This window comes from Aptenodytes forsteri, unplaced genomic scaffold, assembly GCF_000699145.1.
Source record: "Aptenodytes forsteri isolate BGI_AS27 unplaced genomic scaffold, ASM69914v1 Scaffold50, whole genome shotgun sequence".
In the NCBI taxonomy this organism is placed as follows: domain Eukaryota; kingdom Metazoa; phylum Chordata; class Aves; order Sphenisciformes; family Spheniscidae; genus Aptenodytes; species Aptenodytes forsteri.
Window position 1 is genome coordinate 489,786 of NW_008795126.1, and position 12,240 is coordinate 502,025.

The 12,240-nt window shown below is 37.8% G+C and overlaps 1 protein-coding gene across 2 annotated transcripts in view; it reads right to left on the reverse strand.

Annotated features, from left to right (window-relative positions):
* BANP (BTG3 associated nuclear protein) overlaps positions 1 to 12,240 on the reverse strand; it is a 141,773-nt gene that overhangs the window by 96,229 nt on the left and 33,304 nt on the right. For both annotated transcript variants that reach the window (XM_009277269.2, XM_009277268.2), the window contains exon 6: positions 9,116 to 9,355. In XM_009277269.2, coding sequence (XP_009275544.1) covers positions 9,116 to 9,355 — 240 coding nt within the window. The remainder of the gene's footprint in view (positions 1 to 9,115; positions 9,356 to 12,240) is intronic.

The window sequence follows — 12,240 nt, forward strand, 5'->3', positions numbered from 1 at the left end:
GTAACTGTTTAATAACCAGAGTTAATTACCAAAAACATGAAGTGTCTAACTCATTAAATGAATCGATCAACCCCCACAAGAAAATAATTCTAGACCAAACCAGAAGTTTTATAATCTGAAAATAGAAAAGTCTTCCTGTCATCTACTACAGACTTGCCTCAGTTCACAAATTAAATGAGAGGTACTCCACTACGATGATACTGGACAAATGACATACGTTTGCTTCTATTTTTTCCCCCATTTTTAAAAGAAAACACATTGCTTGCTCTAAAAAAGATGTTGCAAAAATCCAAAAAGACACGGCAAATAAAACAAGATACCTTGAAAAAAGATCTACGTTTCATTTCCTCCCAAAATATATATATTCATGCAACATTTGGGTCTCAGTATGAAAGCAAAATTGCATACTTCATATAGCTGTACAGCTAAAAATTGCAGTGGCAGCATTCCATACAGACTGCACAAGCATTTTCATCTGAAATGGCTTTTCACAAAGATTAGGACCTAAAGACTCCAACACTCGTTTGACTTACCCAGCCACTAACAACCTCCTTCCAAATAAAATACCTAATGCGCTCATGATAACTATTACCTTCTTTTTGCATAATAAAAATGGACTTATGGGATACCATCTTTTAAGTCTTCAGTTAAATTAACCTTTTGGTTTTGCACATTCAAAATGTCAGAGCATTCATTTATGATCACAGTCAGCCAGCAAAGATCTTGCTATTTCTTTTACTCACTGGGAGAAACAATCCCACAAGGTTTATCAGACATCATTCTGTTTTGGAATGGAACATACCTAAGTATATGATGTGTTTATTGCCAAAGGATCAACTTACTGTTTGAAATCAAAGTCTGATGCTCAAAACAAATGGAATCACCTAAATTGAAGCAATAACACTTGATCGAAATAAATGCTTCTGATTTCAAGGAGCCGCTGCCAATAACCACACATCAGGTCATTTTTGATAGCCACAATTTTACGGGGAATTTGATTAAACAGCTGTTTGTCTTTTACACAGCAGCACAATGCGATCTGACAGAACCGGCAGCAGAACCGATGGAAAAAGGAGGGTTGTTGCTTTAACCACCCCCTTCCCGAGACATCCCGTTACATAAGCCCTCACCGCAGTGCCTCAGGAGCCCATCTGCATGGCAAACGCCACCACACGTGCCGCCAAGAAAAACTCACTTATGAATCAACAACGAAAATTTCTCCCCTTCCGAAGGAGCTTGTGGGTTTGGAAAGGACTGGCACGACAGAAACCTGAACGCTGCAGGAATTTATTTACATTTTACTTGCAGTCAGCTTGAGGCATCTCCTCACTTCACTTTTTAACCCTTGTGAAATGAAGAAAAGAAAGTTCAAAGCCAGGAAAGGAAAAGCTATGCAACTTACTGGAATTCTGTTTACGAGATTTTGTGAAATCACAGCTCTCCTTGCATGCAGCAATGCGTTTTCCAGATGAATGTACATTATTTTTGCACTGAACAATCTGTGTTTGGTGGCTGAGCTGCTTTTCCTCTCAGAACATCAGGGATCAAATACTTTCTTAGACTCTTCATGTCTTCGAAAACCACACCGTAAAAAGTTCAATTTTGTCATTTATAGGCCTTCGATAGTAAAGAAAATATTTCTTGTCTGGAGTCCATTTAGAGTTCATTAGGATATTTTACTTATGGAGGGACTGAGCCTGAGTGATACTGGGTAACCACCAGCCTCCTCTACAGATGGCGAGAGTAAAGCTCGCTCCACATCCTTCTGAATTAGGTCCTAAAGGGACATCTCTGCTGCCCACTGTAGTAACTACCCTGCAGACAGTCATAACACTGGAGTAGTTCCACGTATGGAGGAATCAGCCCAAAGAAAACAGTGATTAGTACAACCGTGACACAAAGAGTCCTCTATTTCGCTTGTAACTTCATAGGTTGGATGGATCTTCAGTATTGATAAAGATGATCCTTGGACATCGCACTCAACACATTGGTTATAAATGGTCCAATACTTCTTGCTGACTTCAGGGTTTGGGGCTTGTTAATACATGAATATGTAATAACTTCTGAAATCCACGCAAGACTCCCTTGATTTTCGTTAGAAAAAAACCAGCACTCGTTCAACTAAGTTATTGTATTTGTAGCAGTAACTTTCCCAATGAGCACATCTTTCTTACAAATTACAGAACTCGCCCCTTTTTTCGTTACACACTCCTGAAGCAACATTTAAAGTCACTGAGAAAACTCCTTTACGCTCACACTTATCTGAATGTTTTTAGCTGCCTCTCAAGAAGTGAGGACCAGCGCACTTCAGCACATACTTTAAATAAGTATGGCCAAAGCGGAGAAGTATTGACAGGATGGAACAACTGTGCATCGGCTGGAAAGAGATGGTCCAAGTGACCTAATGCATTAGCTTGCTTCTTTCTGTAGAGCCTACGAACTCACAAATGCTTGACAGGACATCATGCGCAATCAAGTTACGTGCAATCACAGTTGCAACTGACAGGCTAAGCAGCTGCTTACATTCAGGAATGGAAAATTAAATTCATCGCTCATACAATGCAAGAACAACAAGAGAAGTGTGAGAAGGAGAGAGAAAACACACTGCCAACAATTTATTTTATTTCCCAAAATTGCTGTCTTTATTTCAGTTTATTAAACAGTAACTGGCCAGGAAAGTAATTGAAATAAACATAAGTGCCCAGGAAAGAAGAAAACAACAGCCAGCATTAAATTACAGTGCTTACATAAAGTCAGTAAGCAAGTGCCAGCATTGATGCCATTTATGAGAACTGCGGCACTGAGATAAACTCAATGGGTTCTCATATTATCTTCTTGCCTAGCCTCAAAAGAGGTTATCACTTCCCTCCATGTGGCAGCATTTAATTGATTCACAAAGAAGCAGCTATTTGGAACTGAAGCCAGACTTTTGCAGCTCTGAGGAAGACGCCGTGTTTGAAAAAAGCAGCACTGCTGCATCACAAGGCCTTTCCCGAGGGTGCTGTACGAAAAAAACTAATGCTTTTTGGATATGAGAAAAGCACAACAGAAATGCTTTCTTTCACTTCTTTCCATTTAAAGATGTGCTGAACTCTTCAGACTTTGCTTCTCACTCTCTTGAGTATGAGATAGTTCAACACCTCTGCAAACTCTCCCTCCTCTCTTTCCAAGTTCTGCCCCAGTGTTCTCACCACTCTCATGGACTTCAGAATGAACCACAATGCAGTTTTTCTGAAATTGTCACGTGGAGGTGGTCCACTTGGTAAGATTCAGAGCAGAGGTTTTGAATAGCACACAGCTCAGGAGAACCTGCTTCAACTCCCCCATCTGCCACAGGCATGACGCTGCAGAATTGGGCAAATTCTTGTCTGCTTATACTCAACCTTTCAAACTGTAAAGTGAAGTCTGTCCTACCTCTAAGCCGTGATCTGGCAGTTGAGGAGAAATGCACTACAGCATCTGATAACACCGCAGTCCTCAAAGGAACAGGCTGAAGTGAATTTTTATTTCCAAAGAGCTACAGTCCATGGTATTTATTACTAGGAGAAGAAAATGCTGGCAAAAAATATTTCCAGGGACCACAAGATTAGCTCATCCATGCGGATATAAACCACACAACTTCTTTTCAGACTACTATAGCTTGGAAGATTAGTTAATGTCCTATATAATGAAGAAACAGAAGCATGGGTTAAACAGAAAACATCAGAGAACCTCAACAAATTACTAGCTTGAGCACTGCCACTAACCCATTCCTCTTCCCCCCAAACCTCCAGAGTATCCAGAGCATGACTGATTCTTGAGTTAGCTGGTCTGTCAAGGGGAATGACTGAAACGACAATTAGCAATGTGGTCGCAACAATCCAAGTTACAGAAGTTCATCAATTTCTAGTGCTGACGAAATACTAAAGAGGTAGGACAAAATGCCAATTTGAAAAGGTTTGAGTTTTGGTTGAAGTTCTTCAACAGTCTCCTGAGGGCATCCAAGGTCTAGATACATGTCTAAAAATTGCTGATAACCAAGACTTGAAGCAATCTCTGTTGCATCTAGGTGTAACACTGTTTTAAACCATTGTATATATATTATACACTCTGACAGTTAGTGACTACAACGATATTTAGAAGTGAGACACATGAAGCCCAGAATTATAAACAGGAAATGAAAGGAAGACAGAAAATGTGCAAAAAAAGTATATGAAGATTAGGAAGGAAAAAAGGAGATAAGAGGAAAAATTGATGTAGTTTATAAAAATACAGCAAGAAAAAAGGCTTTTTAGTGGAAAAATGAGAAAACGGAAAATACTAAATACATTCTGTATCTATAGTGTACGCTTTCAGTAACTGTAATGTTTATTTATATAAAACATTCTATATAACAGCAACAGTCTACAGTATCTCATAAAACAGATCCACTGGTGTGAGAAACATTAGAGCTAACAGTTTGTCCATGAGAAGCAACTTACTACCCTTCCCTCCAATGTTTAAAAGCACGATAATGCTTAAGACAGACAGAAGTGTGGTATATTTGTTGTTTATCCTGCATTGCTATTAAGATCAAAACCTTCAGTAAAAGCAAATGAGAAGCTGAAACAGTAGTGACTTACTGCGATCTGCCGATTTTACATGACACAAGTTACAAGTTGCTTAAACTGGCCCAACCTGCATTATGTTTGGGTTGTGTGCATGAATATATATATATATACAGATACGCTGATCTAACTGACATACGTTACACAATCAAGCAGGAGTCAAATGTGTTTCCTATTAAACAAATGCGGGTGGTCTGCTTCAAGCAGTATTGTGTCAATGAATTTTGTAAAGCAGTATAGTGCTTACTTCTATTTGAACAGCCCTCTGAAGAGGACATAGCTATGTTTCATTCTTCTATCAAAGTGTATTAACATCTCTTTCAACTAATAGAGTAGAAAGGTGGTCCCACCTTTACTGGAAGCAATATTATGACACAATACAAACACCAAGCTTTGATTACCAATTTCCTTCTATTCTACGTTTTTAATTGCATCTTAAAAAGTAAAGTTATGTGCCATTTGAAACAGAATATACATCATTTACCATATAGTTAAAAATCAGACTTTACCATAAGGTATTCTCAGATCACACTTTTTTCCTATGTTATTTAAATGACAGGGATGTATTCTGGATGAAATAAATGTTAACTCATGAACGGAAATCGACAAAAATTCACTCTACGAAGTAGTCTTGGAAGCAGATGGGAAAATTCAACAGAATAGTACTAAGCTGGCTGTAACAGTACTCATACATCTTTCACCATGGTGCCCTCCCCTCTGCGGGTACTGGGGTTTTTTGGTGGGGTTTTTTTTGTTCTTTTGGGGTTTTTTTAAACAACAACTATGTACGTAATGTGAGAGTTATTTCAATATGCATAAATAATTCCCTGAGCAACAGACGACTGTATGGAGCCAAAAGAGGACTTCTGGTGTCCAACAATACAACTGAACTAAGGGCACAGGTTCCCCTTAACACAATTAGTGAATTTGTATCTCCTTCCTTCACCCAAACACTTGTTCTGCATTTAATTTGTAGGTACTGACCTTCTCTCCTCTTGTCATAATTGGCCAAAACTGACAAATATGTTAAAAAATGATTGGTGAGAGTGCAAAAACACATGTGCAAATGCAAGAGGCTTTCACAGAAAGCGTGTCAACAGTAACAAAGTTAAACACACAGGAAATAACTCATGTTATTTTGTTTTCATTTAATTACTTGAATTATTTCAAAGAATAAGAACTATCGATAGATTTTCTTTTATGAACTTCAGAAATCCCCTCTCAATTTTTTTCCGAGACGACATGCAAAATCATCCTTTGTGTTATAAAGCTTCTTATATATGCAAAATCCTGAATTTGGAAATCTGTTTTTTTCCAAACTAATTTGTGGAGATTGCTATAAAATCTCAAAAGAGCTAAACCTGTATTTTCTGTTACACAAAGAAAATTACAACTGTGGATGTTCTTATATCATATTTCACCAGAAAATGTCTACATTTTTAGTAGGGCTGAAGTAATGAGCTACTTAATAACATATAGTGTGTTTAAGTCATTTTGGTTTCTTGCCCAAAAATTCTCTTCAATACCACTGCCACCCCACAAGCAAATTTATACCACAAGTGAAAATTTATACTTCCACAGATAAACTTTCATCTCTCTTGCGGTAAACCCTAAGCAGTATATCAAGAGTTTTTAATAAACATACATCTCTTCATTTTCAATAGTTTCTGCATATTATACAAAATATTCTCTCTATTAAATACAGATTTGGTTGGTGTTTTCTTTTGCTCCTAGAAAAAGAAAGGAAGCAATATCTTTCCACTGACAAACTTTAAGAAGCTTGAAACAAAAGGAAAAATAAAATCCTTTATATCAGCTTGAGCTTTTCTAGCTATGACTGGCAAATGCGAGGCTGATGACATTAGATTTTTCATTTAAGTTTAAAATAATGCATCAAAGTATTACTGCTCAGAGCAGAAACAAACCACATTGTTAGGACAACAACCTAATTTAGTTCCCATGCTAGCGCTGCACTCAGTTTTTGGTAGTTTTCATGGAACAACACTTCACCAGTAAAAAACAGATGGCCTGTGGACTGGTAAAGCAAAGTGGGTATGGCATGGCAGGGCTCTTCCCAGTACCTCTCTGACAAATATTAGGGATGAAATTGTGGCACAGCTGCACTCAACAGGAGTTCTGCCACTGAACTGAACATGGCCAGAATCTCATCCTCGAGAGTTATGAGTCATCCATACGCTCACTCACATCACAGCAAAATCATAAACAGGCTACTGAAACGAAATTTCATTTCAACTTAATTATTCACAGCGATGACATATTAGGTTATTACATGAAATCATCATTTCTGGAGCAATGTTGTAACTGTTAAATTTGCTGCTTCATCAAGTTTACATGCATTTTCGTCATTTGTTGCCACAGGATTCTTTGTCATTGCTGATAGCGAATCTCAATAACCATTAACATTTAGGTACCCAAAAAAGCAAACTCTGGTCAGATTCACACGGGGTGTATTTTTTCCAGAAGGCATACACAATCCCTAGGTTGTTATGGACTGGTTCCCAAAAGAAAGCAACACTAGTCAACATGAAGAAGAAATAAAGATATGTTTCAGACACCTGGATCCCAAACCTTCCGAACCGTGCTTATGACATCGAAGACACAGACAGTGGTTTCTGTGCCCAGTGTTCAGAATGCAGCTGCTTATGATCCACTGCTGTCACTTTTCTGCCATTGCAGACCTTTTCCAACTGCAGGGATCACTTCTATAATCCAATTTCTTCATGGTCAGAATGCCTCATAGAAATGACATAATCCCTAGCTTGAGCATTCATTCACATGAGCACATTCCTTCCCCATGCTCACATTTCCAAAAACCTGTTCTTCCTACATGAATAGTTATAAATTTCCTTGTTTGATTTGTGCTCACAGATTTAAGCGATGGGGAAAAGGGTTGCTAGTGACTTGCTTTAACATTGGAGCAAGATTCATTTCTTCATGTTTCTAAAAACTAGTGTCAACAAAAATCTGTTTTAAAAACACAATGGAACAAGGTCATTTACATTGATGAGATCAATAGATAAAAAGGTTTTGGAGATCAAAATTACTTTGAATCATAATCTCCCTTAAAAATACATATTTAATGTATTTGCAGTAGAAGCCTGAAGTCTTCTGCTTCAGGTATATAACGAGACAAAAATTGGCCTAATGCAGCAAACTGAATGGGTTAGTTTTGCCTATCAATTTCCCTGAGACAGCCAGCAAGTTACTAGAAACAAAAGCAGGTCAATAGGACTGTATTTCCTCAGCTCGGTTCAATGTAAAGAAAGCACAGCAGTCTCATTATCAAACGTTCTTCACATTTTCTTCCGTGTAACTATCAAACACATTGCCCTAACAGAAGCATAAAAACAAAACATCAAATTCTTCAAACACCATTCAAAATAAGCTCTCTCTGGCTATGTTCTTAAGCCTTAATTGGCACTTCAAATTGGCAATTCCATACAAAACGCTCTAGTATAGCAAATTATTCCCACTCTACTAATCCATTGGTGACCTACATAAGATGTGACTACAAAGAATCTTTTAACAGTGAGATCCACTGGTATATTAAAATCTAGTTCAATTAGTAAAGCTGGTCATTTTTAGACTCTCTCAATTCCAGACTAACATTTAAATTTGTTTCCTCTTTACATGCATAGCAAAGGTATCACACAAGAGCTGTAACACTTGTGTCAGATGCTTGGCTGTTTGAGAGGCCTTCACCCACCTCCTTTTCTGGAAAATATTTACACCATAGCGCATGGAACAGACTTGGCTGTCCTCAACGTATTCACTGAGTAATCCTCTACGAGAAGTCACTGTATCAGAGCAAGATGCGTATGTCCAGGTTCTTCTTCACTCAATATAGTGGCTATGCCTACTATATTCTATATGCAAAACACATTTGATTCCTTTTAAATTGACAAAAATTGCATCTTCAGTATAAGTAATATCTGTTCATTACTGCATAATGGCTTTAATAACCAAAAGACTCAAGCACACTGGAGCTGACAGAAGTACATTAGCATCATACGCATTCCTGTTACGAATCCACAGACTTTATGATATTTAATCTCTCCTTTAGTAGAGATTGCAAATTTCTTCCATCTCAATGTCAGCAAGTCTTTTGAAATAATACACATAAACGGGAAGTAAAAAACTAAGATTCAAGACCATACTGTTTTGAACACTTGGACAATATTTAAATTTGTGTAATCTGTTTTATTATTTGTTCCATTATCTGAGAAAGTAATATTTCTCCGATATTTACTACTCTTGGTGCGCTCACAGCTGGTAGTTGCAAAGAAATCTGAATTCAGATTTCAAAACCAAGGAATTTCTGGTGAACACCCACAACAAACTAAATTAAACCAGCCCATTAGGATTCCTTCATAAACAAAAGCTAACAAAACATCTGTCTGGCAACAATACATACTCCATTCTTACAAAACGTAGTTTAACTGCAAGTAGCAGACAGTTTCTGCCTTATCTACACAGTACAAATTCAAAAGCTTCAGTATTATACTCACAGCGAATTCCATAAATCATGAGAGGATCAAGTTGCTTCTTCCCATGCTTCCCCTGGCCCGAAAGGTTGGAGATGGCCTGAATTTCCCGATGGAAGAGATAATCGAGCAATGTCAGTGCCATCTTCTCAGCTGTGCGGCAGTTCGTGCTGATGTGCAGCATGTCAGCAGGGGTGATGGGGCAACGGACCCGCATCTCAGGATTATTTTCATCTCCGAGCCATGTCCCATTGGGGTAATCCTCTAAAAACAGAGATTGTGGAAATTCTAATTGTGGCACAGAATGAGACAGCCAGGTTCAAGTTACAGTCAACATTTCCTAAGTTATCATGAGCTCTTCCAGTTCTCTTTGTAGTCTCCATAAACTTCTTTAAAACTTAGCACGACTAATAGGCTCACAAGATTTGCTACAGATAAAAAGTTATTCTCAAATCCACACCAATGGTGAGTAAAAGTTACTGCCGTTAATGTTCTGGCCTACACGAGGAACTGGTGCAACCAGTCCAGATGCCTAACTCGCTCTCAGAATTTTGAAATGTCTCATACTAGAGGCCAACAGCTGAAAGAGCATACTGTATTCACAGTGTTCTCATTCATCAAGTTAGTCATCCCCTAAAAATGAAGATTACTGCAACCCCACACTGTTCTTAAAGTACAGCTAATTTCAGGAAGCTAACAGCTTTGAACCACATTTTTCCCCAAAAGCATCAGATTTAGAAGAGTCTAACCAAGATTATAAATTTAAGAAATTATAATCAATAGTGAGTAGTAACTTACATAATCACTTAAAAAGAATATTTCAAGCAACGACAATCATTCAAAATGTAGCCAGAGATCCCAATCAAAATTTTGGTCTTTCTTCAAATTTACCAGCCAGTAGTCTACATTATTTCCTAAACACACAGTTTACCAAGGAACAGGCCCAGCATAAAGATAATGAATCAATCACTAATCATCTGCCAAGTGAATCTTCCCTTCTATTCAAGTACAAGGGCATTAGTAGAAGAACTATACCTAACTTCTCTTGTGTATAAACACACACATTTTGTATATAAAGAGGGGTTTGATTTCTGTCTCAGCCCCCCAGTTGGCAGGAAAAAAACCTATTCATTTTAAGAGGAATACTAAGCCCTCACTGGAAATTAATCTTTGCAGACAATGCCAAAAGTCAGTGGATTCAAGACTAACCAGAAACTAGAACAGAGCTCCTAAGGACGACCAATCCCTGCTGAAGTGGAGGATGCAACACAGGATCTAGGGTGAGACTCTCACTCCAGATAAAAACAAAATTTCCAGTACAAATCTTGACAATGCTAATAAGAACTGGATAGAACAACATTCCAGCGCTATTTCAATGTTTACTGACACAGACCATTTGGATTTGATTTCTATGTTTGCTCAACTCTGTGGAGTAAAACAAAGCTTCCTGACTTAGGAGTCACTCAGCCCTTCCATGCTAGAGCTTTATAGTATTTCATCGTTGTTTCACACCCCTTCAGAATGGTAAAAATGTGAACAAGTCATTCAACTACATGATTTATCTTTCATTAAACGTCTTTAGAATGTCATGGTATATACAAAGTCACAAATTCCTGGTTTCCATAACCCTTCTAGTCACAAGGTAGGGTGACGGAATTCAGACAGATGAGCATATCCTTTTCACATTGAACAGGACCCCTGAGCAAGCAGCATCTTTATTTCCAAGTACTGGCATAGGTTAAGCAGCCTGCCTTTTACTAGACATCAAGCCAAAAGTATGCAGTAAAATATAACATAAAAGCAACTCAAACACTAAAAAATACTTTTCCAACATGACCTTTGGGTTGAGTCATACCACATGTCAGATGCAAGTTTACTGCAATGAATAATGACAGGATGAAGCAAACGTTAGATTATGCAATACTGATATATCATTATAAACATCAGATTATCAACTATAATAATTTCTAAGGAAAAATATTTATTGCTGATGTACGCAGCAGCTAGTCCCTCAAACTTTTTTCTGTTGAAATCAGAACTTCATGCTCTGCTCTGAATATATTTTTATATATAAAAAAATTGCGAGTGTATATTTTACTTGAACCTTACTTTTTATGCTGAACTACGTAACAGGGCACACTAGCTGTTTTCTGCTCACAGTACCAGGTGCCATCTGAAAAATAAGGTGGTTCATATTAATTATGACTTGTTTTGAATGCCACTGTGTCTGGCCTCACCACAAGTCTGGTTAACATTATCAGGGAAAACAACAGTCTGTTCCTGAAGATAAATTGACTGTTTTATAAAAATTTGGGCAGAGCTGGCAAAGCAAAAACATCTCTGGATTAATGTGAAAGTTTTTTCAAAGAAATTCTAGGAAGCCTGAGTAAAGGATTCTACATCCTATCAAAACCTTACTGCCTTACCAGTTCACTGAATTGCTGTTACAGTTATTACTACTTATGGAACACCTTTCACCTGCAGTCTTGTTTAACAAATGCTATCAACCTACATGAACCAAAGATTTTTTCCAATTCGCAAAATAATCTTTTTTTTTTTTTTTTACTGGCACGGAGTCTAGAACATACTGTTTTTTACCATGTGCAACTGTTCTTTTATTGCTAACAGCCTGGAAAAAAGACACTATCTTGTTATTCTGACCTATGAACACATGCCCCACATTAAATCATCTCTTGCATTTTCCTCCTGCTTTAAAAGCTTCAACAGAAAGGGAATTTGCTTTATAATCATTTTGCATTAAGTGGAACTTACCTGACTAAAGTTAAACATGACACTGTCTTACTGCAGCTACTTGAGGGCACAAAAGCTAAACCGTTCCTTATCGTAGATAAAAATAATTCCTACCGGCCTGCCAACACATCTGGCACTTTGCATAGAGCAAATATGATGAGATTGGCACACAAAAAACTGGTGAAAAGAGGAAGTATAGTGCCAGTTATGAGGGAGGCAGAACTGCTCTGAACAAGTGGTGTGGTATGGGAAAAGACAGACTGAATAACGAAAGAGGAAAAAAAGGCAGAGTTTGATGGAAGTTCTCTCTGAACAATGAAGTACATAAACACTATTGGCTAAAGCTGCATCATTTGAAGCTCCTAGCGCTCAAACATCCTTTTATGCTTACTGAAATG